Here is a 19,059-nt window from a genome sequence, read left to right as displayed (position 1 = left end):
ATGTTTCTTCACCTCAGACAAAAAGAATCAAGTGCTTTGACTATGTTGTAAACTTTGACCTTCAAATATTTCCCTTTACTCTTTAATACATTAAATTCTGGCTAGCTACTTACTTGAGAAACATACAGACTCCAGCTCCACATTGAAGAGCATGAGAAGTACAGGCTCCCAACTCCTCCCCATTCACCAGCTTCTGACAGCAAGTATTCTGGGAACACAACATAGCCCCACAGAATAAACACAATACTGGATGTTTTTGTTCATCATCAGAAGACCGTGGGCATCTAGAAGAAGCGTAATCAGAACGTTACTGCGGAAATTAAAACTTCAAAAGATATGTTAGCTATGGATAATGTTCCTTAAAAAACAACAAAAACCCCAATCCACAAAGACCTAAGACATACTATGTCATAATCGTATTTCACATATTGCCTCCTTTGGCTATGTTTTTACATTGCTTGAAATATTTTATCTGCAAGATGTCTGCTTTGAGGAGGAGGTTGGACTAGATGATCTGCTGAAGTCCCTTCTAACCTGAATTATCCTTTGATTCATTCTTCCTGGCATAAAACAGTGCCAAACTTTTGGGCTTGTTGTGTCCAGTGCAAAAATAATTTTCAGGCTTATGGCCAAAACCAATGCACACTGCACTGGTGAAAAATGACCATCAGATTAAGCTAGAATAATTTTATACGCTATCCTATCAAACACAAGTGACTTCATTCAGTAAGCTGTTGTGTTTCAGATTTAAAATGAACATGTGCTAGTATTGGCCAGTATAACCATAACAGTGCCTTCACTTCTGCAAAATAATTTTTTTACATAGTTTTAACACCAGTTACAGTAACCGCAAGAATATAAAAGTGACAAAAGTGACAAAACACCTAGGAAAACATCTAAATATGTCATATCTTACCTAAACTGAGAGGCTTGGTTCAGAAGGCAGCTATAGTCTTCGGGAAGTTCTATTAAACTATTTCTTTTCCTAGGATACCTGGGTAAGTGAAAAAGAACTATTATGAGAATAATAAAGATTGCAGTAAAGAACAGAATGGATAGCTATAAACTCCTGCTAAGCTTTCAGTCCCTTCTGTAAACTTCTGCAGTTCTAGAGCAGTTCTTCCAGTGCTAGAAGCCCAAGTGAGAGGCTCCACACAGGAGCTTCAGCATTTCTATATTCCAGCAAAGGTGATGAAATTAAATTTCATATGTAACCTACATGTATGAAGACATTTCATAGTTCAGTTAGCTTTTGTTTTTCTCTAGAGTAAGCTAGACAACTTGTCTAACAATGTTGTACATCCTCAATGAAGAGTCACTGCATGAGGAATAATACACAGTCAGGAATAACAGACAGCTACTACTTTTGGTAGTAGACCAGGAGGAAGAAAATACAAGCACTCTAACTTGCCCACAACAAGCACTTCATTCTCAACAGTTTTAAGTCAAAATCAGAAGAAAAAACAACAACAAAAACAAACTTACCTTATTGCAATGCTTTTCCCCTTCAAACAACTTAACACCACTGGGTCAGCACACCACCTATTTCAAACAAACATTTGCAGATGACAGTGTTTGATAGTAATATACATTTAGGATCACTAAACTAAACTAGTAAGGAATAAGCAAACACAGAGCACAGATAAAACGTTGATAGTTCTAGCTAAAACTTCGCAAGGAGGAACAGCTATTCTTTACAGTTTTGCTTCAGGAAAAGAATTCAAGTTTGTATACAAGACAAAAACCTATATGAAAAACAAGAACGCTTCAAATTATCAACATGTACATGAAAACACAGAGTTAACACAGAGTTAAAAAAATGCAAGCGGTCTTCAGACATATTCAAGTTCTTCAAGTGGGCTACAATACACAGCCCCTTTTGGAATATATCTGCTGAAAGCCACAGCATAAGAAAATATTTATTGCCTTTTTTTAATAACCATCACCCAATGATTATTTTACAAAGCTTTATTGCATTTACTTGCTTAGAATGGCCAAATGTGTCTACCAAAACAATGGTAGATATTGGCAAGTCACTAAACAGAGAAACTGGGACTTTTAAGATACCTTTTCAGTTATTTCTACAGAAAGGAGAATGGAGAGAGAACTGTAGCAGATGGTCAATCTAGTAAGCTTCATTTAACACATTTCTCTACAATCATCAAATTTAGTCTTCTGAAATAAGACTCTCAAAAAAGATACGGGAACTTGCATGATGATTTGACAACTGTTACTATTACATTAAATACACAGCCTCCTTCTTGAAACCTCTGGTTTTGACTGGGAACACTACAATGGATTTGTTAGCCCCGCCTCTACTGATTGCTTTCTAATGTTCACAAGCACCTATCCTCCGTGTTCTCTTATAAGCACTGTTATGTCTTTGAGCAAACATGTAGGAACATGTAAGACAAACTTATTAAATAATTTACTTGTGAAAATGCTATTAATTTATAAGTAGTTATATATACTACAAATGCAATTAATTATAGTAAAATTGTATGTAGAGAATTGTTTAGGTCAGCTATATGGACTGCAAGTTGCAGTCAACAGCTCAAAGTGTCCCTAAATTGAAAGAACTGAGATAACAAAACAGAACAGAGGTTAAAAAAAAAAACTAACAAAAAGCTAGTGTGAACTACAGAATTCTGCCAAGAACAATAATTAATGCAACCAAGCACTCAAACGATCGCACTAAATACATGGAGACATTCTCCGACACAATATAGCAGGATTATTCTCAGAGTTGGGGGAGGGGTGGGGGGTGTGTCTGTTTATTTTAACTTGTGTTTTTGAACAGAGAATTTTACCAATTATTTCTTTACTGCTAGATTGCAATGTACATAATACTCAAATTGTACCTTTTCACCATTAAGCTAACTTCGACATTCATCAGTCTACTTTGGAAATCCGGAGAAATAGTACAAAGCCTCACCCTGCCAGCTACATAATTTTCCATATTCTCATTTTATAGCTCATGTAATCAGCACTTTTGCTGTAGTCATTAGGCCAATGAAGACTAATGGCATACCATGCTTCTTTCCGCATGAATGATTTCATGTAGGTCTGCAAGCACTAGTCCCTTAAACTATAATTGCTTAATGTTTGAATTACCGCAGAATGTTTTAAGTGCTTGAAGAGAGTCAGTATACCTGTGCATATCAAACAAATGTTGAGAACTCTAGTATGAATTTGAGCTCAATCATTTATTAACAAGTTTGAGCCAGAATTCCCATAGGGCCATCACAACAGAAAAACGTGGCCTGCCCAGTCCCAATTAGTACCTTTGAAGCAGTGGATTTACTGTGTCCCAATATTCCTGGAAGAGCAGGAACAAATTGGTAGGTAGGGAGAGGTAACTACAAAGTGCCTTGAATTGCCCTTCTTCAGAAACTGCAACAGAAAAAGAAAACATGAGCAACTGTTGAAGTGTTTCAGCACTGCTGAATAATTCACTCAAAACTAGAAATCTCCTGATCCCTTTTCCATTGAATAATATCTATCTTACAGCTTCAGCATAGCTCCTAGCTAGTACAGCTGGATGTAATTCCACTGACTTAATCAGAGCTATAATAATTTGCATTAGCTGAGGATCTGCTTTAGGTTTAAACAAATATGAATATATTAAATCATTTTTAAGTCATGCATAAGTCACTGTAATAACATAATTCCTTGCTTAAATTCCATTTCACTGCATAATGTTAAACATGTTAGTGCAGCAGATTTCTGTACTTAACACATTTTAGCTTTTTACTGTCCTTTTGGCCTGCAATGATGTTAAGTTTTGCTACAATCAAGTCAGTGCTAACACATTACATAAAGTTGGGCTAATTTAATAGTTTGCTGGGTGGTCATTTATTGACTCTGCTACAGAAAATGGCATGGCTGATTCACCAAGAAGACTCCTCCCTATAGAATCAAAAGTTCCAGACTAATGGTAAGGACAATAGCATATCCCAAAGTGCAGAGATTTTGACTCTTCTATCCTAATCAAATTGAAACTTAGTTCACAGGTTATATAAGTCAATTTAATATGCTATATTTTGTCTCAGTTGTTCATAGCAATTTTGGTCCTCCTTTCCAAATAGTTGCTGGTTCTCTGTTTCACTGCGTTTTGACAGAAGACAAAATATTTATTTTTAGGTTTAGTATCTGTAAAGCATTAGGATCCTTTAAGGAAGAGGTTTAAGTTTTATCATGTGCTTTATTTCTGCTTGGCTCTATTTTGCTGAATCTGTGTCTTTAGCATTTACCAGTATTAGCAACTGCATAAAAAGGTGTGGGTTTTTTTAAATAAATATAATCCAGGCCATTATTCAGGTGACGTAATCTAAGCCCCTGCAATTATCCTTAAATCACAGAATCTTTGTATCCACAAATACTTACTATCAATACATCACTGATCATTCACATTATTTGCACATACTCAGAAGTAACTCTCTTCCATGCAAAGAAGGCCGAGACAACTCAGCTTCTCATGCCTGCCCCTTCCTATACAAATTAGTATTTGCTTTTCTTCCCAAGTCTTACTTTAACTTGTTATGTTATTGTGAACATTTAAAAATACCATTATTCCAAGAAAACAGTAAAACCAAGTCAATATATAAATACATTTGCTTTCTCATTTACCTTGTAGTAGTTCCTCAGGTGGAGAAACTCCCAGCAAATAATGAAAAAATAAAGCAGCACAACGAAGGTAAGGCATGATGCCTTTTTTAACACAATCCCACACAAGCCAGCCTGGAATATCCTGACTAAAGCAACTGTAATACACAAATGAGAAACAGCTGCAGTAGTTGACAGTGCAAATCCTTCTAGCACTTTCACATTTTGGCTAGCAGTGGTAGAATAGCAGCCATGTAGAAGCAACACTGATGTACCCCAAATTCTGTGAAACACAGCCACCAGCACTTAACTTCTGACTTCCCCTTTGCCTCAGGAATGAGCACTGAGTTTATGTAGAACACTTACATTAAGCCGTCAAATTATCTCAACTTGTATTTTTCAGAATTATAAAAAATAAATAGCCAATACATAGCAATCCATCTCTAGGTAAGTCAAGATAAACCAATTTAAACTGTGCAATACAGCATCACACAGAGCAATTGATTCTTACACTGGTGGTGGTTTTATTACTGAAAGCCAGCAATTCTTTTGAAATGGTGAGTGTTTTTCATTCAGTTGGTGTTTTGAATGCAATTCAAAAATGAGAAAAAACCAAACAACCAAACACAAATACTCTTCAGGAACAACAAAACCAACAGAATCAAAATATTAGTATCTCATATTTTATTATGGAAGTCACAACACTAACACTCAGACTGTTTAAAATAGAGCTATACTAATCCCATTTTTGACAAAAAAAATACCAGAGTGATATTAATCTCCGTAATTATTCTTGTAGTTTGTGCGATATGAGCATTTAGTCTAAATTTCATAGTAAATTTAACTTACTTACAGCGTCCCTGTTTCCTAAAAAATTTAAACTTAGTTAAATTCACATTTATGGGAACAGTATGTTCACACTAATGTTGACCAGGACCTGCTGAGGAACAACCTGTGAAGCTGTATTATATCATCATAGACCATTACAAAATTATTATGCAGATTGTGTTGTTTAAGCACAGATAGGGCAGAGTTAGAAGATGACAATGCATACACAGGAATTAACACACTAAAAGGGTTGCCTAAACTTTGGCATTTAGTTCTGTACCTAGGCATCTCAGTACAGTGACCTGATTTTCCAAAATGCACAGCACCTATGATTCTAAGCTCATGCCTCAGAAAAACTACTCCTACTATTTAAATGTCAAATTTTAAATATTTAGAAATTTAGACTTAAAACTTTTAGACAAGTGGGTAGCATTGTCAATACTTGAGAAACATACCTTTGCAACTAGCCTGGGTGAAGATAAATCAAAGCAGAATTTGTAGAGGGTGCATCCATATTTTCTAGTTTATTTCACACACAGATACTGAAGTACTAAACAGTCTCTAGCTATACCTACCAAAAAAGTCTGAAAAGATGGGCGCTAATGCTCAAACAAATAAGCAACTGTCTTTAGCTTTACACTTCTCCCCCTTTTATAGCAGAACCATTTCCTTCTTTCTGGCTTCCATCTATAACAGAGATCTAAAAAAAACTAATCACGGCAAAGAAAAAATAACTGCTATAGTTAGTGGCTGTATTTCTCTCCAGAATGGATATAGGTAGTTTTTCATCCTTAGACTACAAATTTACTCTGTTGTCCACAAAAAGTACCTATTTTAGCTAAAAGTGTTTCTTTTCACCAGTTTCCTTTTTTTCCAGTGTTCAGGAGTATAGGAAGAAAGCACAAGGCATTGTGCTAACTCCCCATACAAAATGGATAATTTTTTTCCTGTTTTCTGTGTTGTTCAGGTCAATCCCTGTGGACTGCCATCTTTCTAGGAAAATGCAATGCTATAACTGAACTGCTACTTACCCACTGGTGTACTGGCAAACCTCTCTACAGAAAGACTGTGCAGACTGTGCCTCCTCACTGTTGTCAGATGATTGAGCAGTACGGGTTTCTGCATGCAGAAAGATGAATCCCACTGTAAATGCACTTCATTTGTGACACACTTCTCTTTACATCTACTAAGCTCTTCTTTTTTCTTTAAACTGCATTACAGAAATATTTCTACTTTATTTTGTTTATTATTTTCTGTTTTTAACCTAACAAATGTTCTCCTAAAACTGCATGCTATAAAGAAAGATCAGGATTACTACCTCATTGCTCATCCTCACATAAAAACTGCTTCCTTCCCTCGAACTTTTGAGGTTACTGTCCTACACAGACTAAGCTACAGGAATATATATAATGTTTTTTTAATTCCCATCATGCTGAAGAAAAAGGAAAGTAGTAGCCAGGAAGCCTGTAGGTTACTGACAGTTTTTAACAGTAGGATGAAATACAGAGAAAAGTTAAATTCTCTCCTATCAGTTAACAGGATTCTGTATTTTGGCTCTGGATATTTACTAGGTTGAAGGGTAAAGAAAAGTTTACTTCCCAAATCCATACTAACTCACTGTACAGCTCAGAGTGCTGCTGCTGGGCAGAGCTTTGCTTCTCCTACAAGGAGTGAAGAGGGGAAAGTTACCACTCTGGAATGACTGACTTGAGCAAGTACTGATATATCAATAACGATTTTGTTTTCTCAGGCTAAGCACACAAAAGTGATATAATAAAATGTTCTGAAAATGATGGAGCGCTATTTATTTTCTACCAGAAAACAGTTATTACTACCTAGCATTAAGTGTCATTTATTATGAGGAAGTATATACCTGGAAGACACTAATGGTGTCCATCCATTATTTTTATGAAATTGTGCAAAAACACCAGAATAATCCAAACCAAAATACACCTCTACCTGTTGCTGAAGAGACGACGATTTGTGTTATGTGTGCCAGTGTTGTCAGATGGAAGAGGTAGAGATGGTTATAGGCTGAACTAATTGATGAAGGTTGCAAGTCTACAGCATCCTCCCAGTATAAAGATGGAAAGGATAACACAACTCCCACCTACAGTGAAAGGGAAGGAGCAAATAATAAAGTAACAGAAATTTGGTAAGAGTTACATAGGTAATAGAAATTATAGTCTCATTATACATTTATATTTCATTTCTGTAGTCAATTTAAGTATGTTCAATTATGTTGCTAGTTTTAATTCACAAACTGTGACAAAAACTCATTGGAAAATATTAACCATTTGTGCCCCTCTAGCATGTAGGAAACTCAGATATAGTTCCATTGTAATTGCCAGCTTAGAAATACACCGAGAAAGTGTGCCTGGACGCATTCCTGTGCAATCTGCTTTAGATGAACCCGCCCTGGCGCGGGTGTTGGACTAGATGATCTCCAGAGGTCCCTTCCAACCCCTATCATTCTGTGATTCTGTGAAAGCTTGTCCAATTCCTACAAAGCTTAATTTCTGGGTTTTGACACAAGGCAAAGCACACCGAAAGAAAGCGAGAAGCAAGACCAAGCATTAGTTAGAAAGGCAACCAGGGCAAAACAGGTTTTATTTTGGTGGCTTTGCTTTTTGTTTGTTTGGTTTTGTTGGGGTTTTTTTAACAGTAGAAGAAACTATAATACAGATTTGTATTAAGAACAGAAAGAAGAGGCTAAGAAGAGTAAAGAAGGTAACAAGAATGAATGTGAAGCAATCGGAAGGTATGAGAGGCCTATTGAGACAAAGGGAGAGTGAGGGAAACAAGCTGAGTGGGTGCATTTCGCAGGTTTTTTTTGGAGCTTCGATAGCAATGGAAGTGATAAAATGATTGAGATTGCAAGCATGAAATTTAATAAAAGTGAGACAGCAAAGACTTGAAAGCTAGAAGAACAGCAGAACTAAAAGTAAACACTCACCTATAGCAGCCGTATGTAACCATTTGCTTGTATGCAGTGCATGTATCATCACTTGGCTCATGCGAGTGAACAGATAATGCAGGACTATCCACAGGGTAAGGTACACAAAAATCCATGCCCCCAGAAAAGTATTAATATGAAGAATAAAATGAACCTGCTTACCAAAATGTGGAACATATCTACTTCTAAGAGGGATGGAGTGTCGTCCACTTTAAAGTTTGGTAGAAGAACTACAAAATAAAGATATCAATTATGCATTTGATATGTATTTTCTTCTTTTGGATTGAACTGCAATATCAGAATCTTATTTTAGAGCCTCTATCATTTCTGTGTTTTCATCAAAAAAATGTCCAAGTATCTGAACTAAGGAAGTACCTATTTAATTAAACTGCTTACCACTTAATTGCGCATCTGTTTAGCTATTTCCACATGCCCAACCAGCTCACAATGTTAATGACTATCTCTTCAAAATTCTGAGATAAAAATCTTTGATTTATTTCTCCAGCTCTAATAAAGCACAGTGTTAAGTGTGAAGTCCACAAATGTACTTAGGCACTGCAACACTAGATGCTTCACAACCTAGCCCAATACAAAAGCCTATACTACACGTAAGAATCCTATCAAATAGGAGGCAAGTCAAAGAGTGGGATTCACAAAGGCCACCACGCTAACCTAATCAATAAGAAACGTGGAGGATAGCTATGTGTCTCAAATTAGCTCTCCCTGAGACCAAAGTATCTTAAACTAGGCTGCAAGCAGCCTTTTGAAAGTACTAAAAAGATGAAGTCTTACAATTAAGAGAGAGCAATACCTGTTTTGTGGCTTTATCTACCTGTTTATCACAGAATTTGAGTAATTTTGAATATTCCAGATTTGAGCATCTCCAGGAATAGGTAATCTGGGATAAAGGACTTGGGGACTTCAGTGATACAGGGCTAGGTTAACAGATTTATTGATTACTTAAGTTCAAGCAATACTGCATGATTTCAGGCAGCATTAGAGAAATTGAAGTTAGCACTGTTGTCAGTAGTCTAACCTTTGCTTCTATGCTGTATTAATGTGTGTGCCATTTTGCAGTAGAAACTTCTGCAACATGAAAGGTAGTAAAGAAAAGGAATACAATACCTCCTAGAAGACGAATCAGATGTTTCTGAATCAGGACCTGTGGTGATGTTGTTCTCTGAGCAGCTGCAAACTGCACTAATGCTTTAAGGCCACTGTGCTAGAGCGCAAGAGAAAACGGTTGGACAGGAAAGAAGGAAAGATATAATACTGAAATTAGGCTGTAAAAACATATCTACTTCTACAAACAGAAAACACATTGAGAATTGAATTTAATAAGAACTTCCATGTATAAGTAGAAACACTATTCTTCTAAAATGCTCTTTATCAATCTAAACATTTTGAGAGCTATCCCTCAAAAGAGAATGATCTTGATGTTAGCAGTTTCAACAGTAAGTTTTTTATACATGTGTACTGTATATAAACTTTTTTGTTTAAAATGTATTGCACATCTTACTTGCCCATACCTGTCTATTTTGTAGAGATCCAAATAAAGGCTTGCCCTCCGTTTCCAAGAGGTTTTCTTAAAATTAAAACAGAAAAAATTAAGTTGCTTTGTTCTACAGGAACTAACATAACATTTCTGTTAGAATAAACTTAGTCCAAGAATAATTTATTCTTAGTATATGTACTTCTTTTTCAAGCTCAACTTTATTCTGATAAGAGAATTCTCTTGGGGGGAAAAAAAAAAGTCTGTCCTAAATGGTACTGAATGTTTCTCAGACAAATGGTTGTAACAAGCTTTTTAAAAACATTTGGTTTTCAGATCTTGCTAACTAGGGATTTAAAGGAACACTGTTTCACACGAATGGTAAGACATTCTACGGATTTAGCTGTATTTCCAGCTGCCCTTATACAATGCTCAAGAACATCAAGGTATGTTTACAGGGATGCTATACAACCATCTTGCCCTCGGATTTGCACTACTGCATTTGACTGTAGTTTAACAAAAATATTTTGAAAACAAAATTCCCAAGCTGGAATACAATTCAGCTTTCCTCCCTGAGTGCCTTGGTTCTGAAGGGATAATAAAGAGAAAATAAGCCAATAAAAATAAGAAACAAGATTAATTCAATTGACTAAAAAGGTATCAATTCAAATGTTTTTGTGCTTCAGTCACTTTTCAGAGATGATCTTGGAATTTTTTTGCTGTTGTTTTCATTGGGAGTTTTTTGGCTGGGAGGGTTTTAGTTGTGGGTTTTCTTAACCACCTCTAACAAATAATGAAAGTGTTTTAACTTAGCACTTCCATACATCAGTTTAACACACAACAATTGGAGTTGCTGAGGAAACATGAGATGAAATCAGATTTGTATTTTTAAGTGTCTGGCTTTAAGCAATAAAAGTAATTCACATCCCTTGGGTCAACGATGCTTTGAACCTCCTCTAAAGACTCCAACTAATACAGGTAGCTAAGGTTCCTTGTCTAGGCAGCTTGGCTACATGGCTGTTACATGGCTTTAATAATGCACCCCATGAGTAGATTCAAAACCAGCATACTAGAAGCTACGTAGGTAGTTTTGCTTTACAATTTCATGGAAGCCTGCTCTATTTTTACACAAAAATGAATCCACGGAATTGGTGTGGCCTAGGACAGGTCAGACTGTCACAGTGGTCTCTAGTTTTATGATCCTGGCCTGGTAAAGCATCTGAATTTTCTATTTCTGACATATGCCTTCAATATCACATCTGAGGTAACAGTTATTGCATTTATACACTTGCTGGCAAACTCATCCCTGCAGCCACCAAGGCCTTTTTTCAGATAACAAATGAAAACAATCTGCACGGCATTAAGTGCATTAACGTTAATAGAGCTGGGTGGCTTCTAGTCTTCTCCTGACCCATTTGAAAACTCTGATAAAATCCAACACTAGAAAGATTCAATCAAGTTTTCATGACTTGTCCTGCCTTATCATAATATTCCCAATCCTCCTTAAAACCTTTTGAACTCTTGATACTCCAGTTGGGTCAAGTCTACTATAGATTTAAGGTAGACTACACTTGTACCTCAACAGCTTCATCAAGAAAAAACGACTTACTTGGCAAATCATGTTTATGGGGATGTACAATTACATTCTCAATTCCTTCAGCATGAATTTCAGATTTATCTCTTGCCTCTTTCCCTGCCTGGAAGCCACTACAGAATTATATACAGCTTCATATTTATTACACAAAGAAGTTTGTGTATCTAGTAGAGAAATTAAATGAGACTGACTGCTAAACAGGTACATTATCTCGAAAAATGCAATCATTTTTATGGTAATTACTTTGCCTTCAAAAAGAGATTAATGCCAGAGAATGTTTGGTTTGTTTGTTGGGTTTTTTTCCTACCAGGTATCTGCTTAGCAATTTCAGAATACAAAAGACCACATTTCTTCTACAAATTCCATGAGAATTCTTTGAGAATAGAGAAAAAAAGAAATAATGAGAGAGGGAGTAAGCTGTTAGATATTTAGCTCTGTAGGAGATGCCTGCAGGTCAATGGCAACCTGAAGATATTCATTGAACATGCTTAATGTTACAATTAGTAACGTGGAACATGATCACTCCCTGCTCTCTCAGACTGAATTCATCAATGTTGGCATTCCATACTTTTTATAAACTACCATCTAAAAAAACCATCCTATTATTTGTATTGGATTATAGATTATCATTCTCTTATTATATATGCAATTGCATTTAATAGACGTTGTTATACTGTTACATATTGCTCTTATTTAGGTAGAACTATTATTATTTATACAATCAGATTGTGTAAAACTATGAAATCAAACAACTAAGATTTTCAAGTCATGAGAAGGAATAAACCCAAATTTTGCTTTACCTATACACTGGATGGTAAAAGCACATGTGCTCCAGGTCATCATAGGAATCCGGTAGTCAGCTTCATTTGGAGCAACTTTTAGCCCAACTCTATAAATGGTGGTGGCAAAGAGAATAAGCATCTCCTTGATACTGCTTGAGTATTTGGCTCTGCAAAAGCAAGCCAAAATAATTTCAGTCTGAATTATTAATAGTGCTTATTACTTATCAGTCAATCAATCACTAACAAAGTCTAAGTTATTTATGAAACAATTTCTGAATACAAAGGCCCTTTGTACCGAGGAGGAAAAAAAAAACACAACTAGTTTGCAGTAGTAAACAAGTACCTTGACATAACAGGCTCTACAAATTGAGAGATTAAGAGCTGCCAGGCAGAGAGGAGTGTATTTCTGTATACTGTATTAAAATTTGCATTCAAAAAATGAAATCATTTAAATAAAAGTAAAATACAATGAAAAAACAAAATGCGAGTAAGCAAGTGTAATTATAAGTGCTGGAATGAAAATATACCCCAACTCATAAGGCACTAAAAATGGAAAGACAGACATTTCAAATGTGTTTTATAACACATTTTTTAGCATTTAAGCCCCCTTCAACCGACATTGGGTTAGCTTATGTAAAAGGAGTTATATGCAGAAAAGTGGCTAAACATAAACACGTACAGTTTTAATGGCTTGTGTTTTTTCAAAGTCATACACAGAACTTTGCAACAGAAATATATAACATTCATCTTAATTCTCCAAATCTTTATAGCCAAAACAATTGTACCACAAAGTCTGGGGTTTAGTCAGGCTCATACTTGAACACCACATTGTTTAAGTGCAAACCACAGAATCATTCCCATGGCAATCAGTTATCAAGAAATAATTTGATTCAACTTTCTGACAACATTTTTACAAATAGCAGACATGCATAAGTTCTTTGCGTAACTATGATGTCAGAAGTAGTGTTCTTGTAGTGTGATCTAAAAAGAAGACAGACAGCTGAGTACACTTGAATAGTATCTGTCCATTCATTCTGTTTTAGTGGGAGAGCACTTTTGCCCACTGCTATAGAAAGAGACAACACAGCCCTATTCCTCTGAATAATCTGTATTACATTATTGCACCCAAAACCAAATGAAATCTGTCCCTGAAACAGACATATAGCAGGAAAATTAAGGCAGACAGACATTAAATAACTTGCCTAGAGACACAGGAAGTGACCCAAATCACTGGAATTGTGGATTAGAAGACTCCAGACTCCTAGCTTTGTACCAAGAACATAAGAACTACCAGGCTGGATTTGACCAAGAGGTCCCTCTAGCTCTGTATAGATCTAATATTCAGTGAATGCTTAAGGAAAAGTATAAGTAAGCCCATATTCAGACCAAGCAGATCGTATGCCTTTCCTCCAATACAAATCCTGAAGTATACCTAGGTTATTTTAGGGAGAATTAACATAATGCAGAGTGCACTTCCAGTAACACTTACGAGGACTGAACTCCAAAACTAAGGATGGAATGGAATTCCAAAGCAGAGTTCCCCACTCCCTTGTTGACGAAAGCTGGAAGATTCTGTTTCTCTCCTTCCAGAAAAAAAAAAATTAGATCCACATTAAAAAACAAATAAGTTGTTACAGTTTTTACAGCAGTCTAACAGAAGTGAGACTTCTTTTTATTTTAAACTGGTTTGAAAATAATTATAAACACACCTCACCAGCGAGACTGCCTTCTAACCCTCCTCCTTAAGTAACACTTTCTTCCATTAACCAGAAATACAAAGATTAAAAGTACTGCTTTGCTGGTGAGGAAAAAGAACTTTCCTGCACTATAACAGTTCAAGGAATATGTTGATTCTCTGTACCTTCTGTTTTCTAAACCCTCATACATGTTTTTATCTTGGCCCTTTTAATTTATTTTTAATTTTTTTACTACATCACAGTCAATACAAAAGTTTAGTTAACTGAGTGTTAGTTGGTGGCTATCCTCTCCAAGTGTACATAATTTTCTTCTACAGGGAAGATGGAAAGAATTTAACAAAAACCAGAAAACTGGTGAGGGCACTGTGAAATCAAGACATCAGCTCAGAAAGGGCCATGACTTTATCCCCAGCTTTATTCGATGCGGTCTTGACTGATAGCAAATTGTATTCTTCATTTGAAGTTTTCTGTTGGTATTAGTTAAAACATGTACTGGCATAGTAGATACCGCACAGAACAGCTTCAAAATTAAGATAACAAACCTTTAGCATTTTTCACACTGTAGCCCGATATCCTGACTATGATAATCTCCAGCCACCTAGCCAGGGACAGAATTTGAGCTACTGCCTCTGCATCCTCACTGAAAACAGAAATAGAAAGCAGGTTTTACTTTAACACTCAAAGAATCACCTTATCTTAAAAAACAAAGGACACATTTAGATCAAAACACATTAATTCAGTATTAGCACAGTTTTACTGGCTTTGTAAATTTTGAGCAAACAGTACAAAATTAAGTGTTAGGCTAAATACTAGATCTAGGTACTTTCTCATTTGATATCAGCTCCAAAAAATAGACAATCCAAAAATGCTTTTAAAAAACAAAATTGACTGCCAAAAGCAGTATATTTGGCTGAATCACCAATAAGGACATATGCAGTCTTTTACACAGATTAGGAAGGTCAGCCCAAGTTTTCCCTCCAAAAATTTGAAAAGCCAACCAGCCCCAAGGTAATTTTTTACTTTTTTTTTTTTAATTAAAGGCTATGTAATCTGCTAATTCACCTGTTTATTTTTTGAGCCTGCAATGGAACAATAGGAATCACAGTATTGCACAGAGATTTGCAAAGTGGACAAAGATACTCTCCATTCTCCAAGTCAAATATCTGTTCAACATGCAGACGTTGTCGAAAGTTCAGCTGCATGGCTTCAAAGTACCTACAACATTGAAAAGGAAATTACTAGAAAATGGAATGGCTCAAATGTGACATGAAAACAAACGTTCAAGTAATTAAAAGTGTTATTATCTAACAAATACCTATCCAAGACAACAAACAAGTCTCTTCCTTTGATTTATAACACTTTCACATGCTTGGATATGAAAATAAAGTAAAACCTTTGAGCACATAGATGAACTCATGCAAAAATGTATGGTGTACCACTCATGCAAAAGTGACAGCAACTTTTCCTTACTTTTAAGATCCTTTTAAATTTCATTAACATTTTTATAAACAAGCAGTCCTTAAATTTTCTACTCTTCTCTCACAATGTCTTGAACACAATGAAACACTGTATCTAATATCTCTCATACACAGCTCATTACATTAAGTTTGAAACAGGCATTGTACATATTTTCACTCGATTTTTAGGAAAAACAAGCGGGAACATTTCATGAATGAATAATCAGCTGTTCATGGCAATGACTGAGCCTCACAACTAGACAATGAAACTGTAGCCTTCTTTTAACAGGACGGGAAGATAATTTCTATTACAGTATCACACTTGAGCTATTTTAAATTCAAAAGGAAACCAGGAAATAACTACGATCTTTTTACAAGTTTCATTATAATTTTGCCCCCTCAGTGGATGCAGTAAGCCTTCAAAATTTCATTAATGTCTCAGTGGTATTATTAGGAACAAAAAGATCCAACATTCAAATCTTCTTGCCTGGATACAAGCAACTAAATTCAGTACTAATGTTCCGACTGGGTACATAGGATCTTAAGACAGGAAATTATCTAACTTCCACACTAAATTAATAACTAGTTTTGGTGTTTTTTGGCTTTAAATCATACATCTTAAGGGGAAAAATAAAATTCCATTTATGTAATAAGAGAAAGTGTGCATGCAGGGGCACCTGCAGAAGTTCTAATGATTACAGAATATTTAGGAAAGTATTCCATTACAATCAGCAAAAACATACATTTATTTTCCCACATTCAAACACCTATGTTTTCGCAAGCAACTCCTCTTCCTCATACATGGCAACTACAAAGATATTCCACTCATTTGAACTCTTACTGTTTTAGAGAGTATTTTGCAGTATTTTCAGGCTGCATAGATACTCTAGAAAGGAGTGGTAGGCATCGTTTGGAGGAATATTAGTAAGTTAGAATGTCTGTTATGTAATAAATAGAAGACTATACTCAAACCTTCTGTGCCATCCCGTATGAGAAGAGCCTGTTGTCCATTTTAATCCCATTTACCCATACAGCAAGTCATCTTTTCTTAAAAAGACCAAGGGGAACTGATCGCCAATGTTGCACTACTTAGATCTACGCAGACGTAGATGGATCTGCCAAGAGCAGATGTATTATACTCAAGGAACATACTTCTGGATCATTTTAAGTGTGTGCACCTGTTTATTCTGTATTGATGTTTTATTATTAAAAAAATACATATACAAAGTAAACAATAAGCACTAGAAGTTTAGTCAGATTTTTTTAAAGTAAAATGGCACAAGTACAAATAACAAACCTCAAGAGATTCTTTGTATTATACAACAATATTAAGTAGCTTGCAACTACATGACCCAACTCCCTTTATCTGTCAATAATACTTCAGTGGGATTATTTCTATTATTATTTCACACTATTTATCTTGTTTAGACTTGCCAGACCCATGTGGAGTCAAACGCAGAGAGCATTTGCTTTCTGTAATCCTACAAATGAGCTGCAACCAGGATGACTGTATTCTGCAAGCTAAGTAACTTAGTTTTTTAATATTTCAGGTCTTGGTCTAAATCGTGGGTTCCCCTAAGTAACAAAAGTCTTGTAAAGTTTTTAAGCACTGTATCAATTCTTCCCTCTTACTTTTTATTAAGAGTTTGTTCACCGATAGGGGAGGGGTGGGGGATGGCAAAGAAATATTGGTAGATGTAACCATTCATATTCTATTCTAAATGCCAGATTCTCATCTAAAGACTCACTGGAATAAGTCAGCTTCATCCTTGCAGTACTGACCTGGTGACAGACTTTCAGAGTCAAAGTACTATTGCTATAGAACGCTCACCTGAAAGATTCCCACTGGTTCGCACTGGATTGCTAAAAATAAACCTACTGGTATGGTTTCTTATTCTTGACCAATTTTACCCCATTGGTTTTATTTGCATAAATTAGTAACTCCTTAGAGAGTCTTCTTTGGGTCACAGAAGGCAATAAAACTTTTTATTATGATGATTTTCTTCATCAGGTCAAAACTTCTCTTACCCTGTATTTCATTTTTAGATGAGTACAAATAGTTTTGACTCCTTAATTCACTATCTACTTACTGTACTGTGTTTTCAGTGTGCACTTAGACGTTTTGGAAAATAGATTAATAAAAAACCAACACAAAAACATTAAAAGGCTGCAAAGACATCCTTACTTCTGCCAGCAGGCTGCATGCATCACGTGACCACAGCTTCCTGTGTGGGTCCCACAAGGTAAGTCAGGGTGCATGAAGAGAGGATCTAGCATATCTAGAGAGCCACAGCAGAAAGAAATTATTGAAAGAACAGTCATGTAACCTCCCGTCACTATGAACAGAAATGAACAGCAGTACACACAGAACACAAGCCTTCGGATTTTGTTTTCCCACAGTTCGCACAGTCACATTAAAATCGCATTTAGCTAGCTTTTCCAGACCAATACTCCAAAGTAATCACAAGACAGAGCCCACTTAAACTACTGAAGGCTTTCCACTTATTATGAAGAAAAAGACAACAAAATCCAAAAGCAATAGTAAATGGGTTAACAAAGAAAAAAAAGGGTTCTTCAGCACTGGAATAGCTCTGTGGTTGGATTCACTGTCACTGAAGTTTTTAATGTATTTGTTATTGTATTTTTAAATGAAACAAAATGAAACTACTAAGGACAAGAAAGATTAGGCATTTCTCCAACTAATCTCGTATATTTTCAAACCACTCACACAAACAGCACTGCTGAATACAAAGTCAAGTCTATCTTGCATAATTCTTAAAAGCAAAAACATTGTCAGAATGTAATGCTGTCTTTGTGCTGCATATGCACTCAAAATGAGATTCCATTTTCCCCTTAAAGATATCTAAATAATACTGAACACCAGCAGTCCTCCAAACCTCAGCTGGTGGACTGTTTACAATTTTGAACAGATACACCTGAATTTGACAGAATGAAAAAGGAAAAAAAAAATCCCACAAAAACCTAGCACCCAAATTGCACTAAATCAAATGGAGACTGAAATAAGAAAGTGAACCTTGGTATAACACTAATTTGCCATCAGCTGCACTTCCGCTGTGGGAAAAAGCATTTTTCCACTTATTTAGATCTTCAAAGACAAAAGCTCTTACAGGCCTACTTCTAACTGATGAGCTGCAGAGGACCATGCAGTAAACAGTAAGTGCTATAAATAACATCCAGAAGTGGCTTTAGGAACTTAATTCCCTTCTTTTTTCAATTATTTCGATAGCCCAACATGTCACTGCAGAAAGCTTACAAGTATATCTGACTACAAGAGCATAGAATTTAATCTGTACTTCAGAGTATCACACAAGAGAGGAAAAAAAAAAGGATGCAATTAAGTACATGGCCTAGATTAAAATTCTATACAGCTGGCTCAAAATTGCCATTATCAGTAGTTTGCTGTTAAAAAGAAAAACGGATCAAACACGATTCTGTAGGGGTCTGTCCTGGGTCTAGGACTACTCAGTATTTGTTAATGACCCAGAGGAGGAAACACAAGACATCTTATTAAGTGAAACAACTTGGTAAAGGTTTGCAAGCGTGATAGAGGATAGGGTAATGCCCTGGAGAAATAAGAAACAATGCTGAACTTGCCTTTCCTTTCAAATTCTATTTGATAACATTCAA

At 35.8% G+C, this 19,059-nt stretch overlaps 1 protein-coding gene across 1 annotated transcript in view; it reads right to left on the bottom strand.

The window, feature by feature from the left end:
- UBR1 (ubiquitin protein ligase E3 component n-recognin 1) overlaps window positions 1-19,059 on the bottom strand; it is a 72,199-nt gene that overhangs the window by 3,281 nt on the left and 49,859 nt on the right. The window contains exons 31-45 of the mRNA XM_059819963.1: window positions 17,597-17,690; window positions 15,017-15,169; window positions 14,497-14,594; window positions 13,747-13,840; window positions 12,276-12,424; window positions 9,919-9,974; window positions 9,515-9,611; window positions 8,552-8,619; window positions 7,393-7,543; window positions 6,465-6,552; window positions 4,630-4,763; window positions 3,285-3,393; window positions 1,486-1,542; window positions 917-994; window positions 114-284 (exon numbers count right to left, since the gene is read on the bottom strand). Of these exons, the coding sequence (XP_059675946.1) occupies window positions 114-284; window positions 917-994; window positions 1,486-1,542; window positions 3,285-3,393; window positions 4,630-4,763; window positions 6,465-6,552; window positions 7,393-7,543; window positions 8,552-8,619; window positions 9,515-9,611; window positions 9,919-9,974; window positions 12,276-12,424; window positions 13,747-13,840; window positions 14,497-14,594; window positions 15,017-15,169; window positions 17,597-17,690 (1,597 nt within the window). The remainder of the gene's footprint in view (window positions 1-113; window positions 285-916; window positions 995-1,485; window positions 1,543-3,284; window positions 3,394-4,629; window positions 4,764-6,464; window positions 6,553-7,392; window positions 7,544-8,551; window positions 8,620-9,514; window positions 9,612-9,918; window positions 9,975-12,275; window positions 12,425-13,746; window positions 13,841-14,496; window positions 14,595-15,016; window positions 15,170-17,596; window positions 17,691-19,059) is intronic.

The sequence above is a fragment of the Gavia stellata genome, chromosome 7, assembly GCF_030936135.1.
Source record: "Gavia stellata isolate bGavSte3 chromosome 7, bGavSte3.hap2, whole genome shotgun sequence".
Lineage (NCBI taxonomy): Eukaryota > Metazoa > Chordata > Aves > Gaviiformes > Gaviidae > Gavia > Gavia stellata.
Note: the sequence above shows the minus strand (reverse complement) of the source record. Positions and strands in the feature narration are given on the sequence as shown.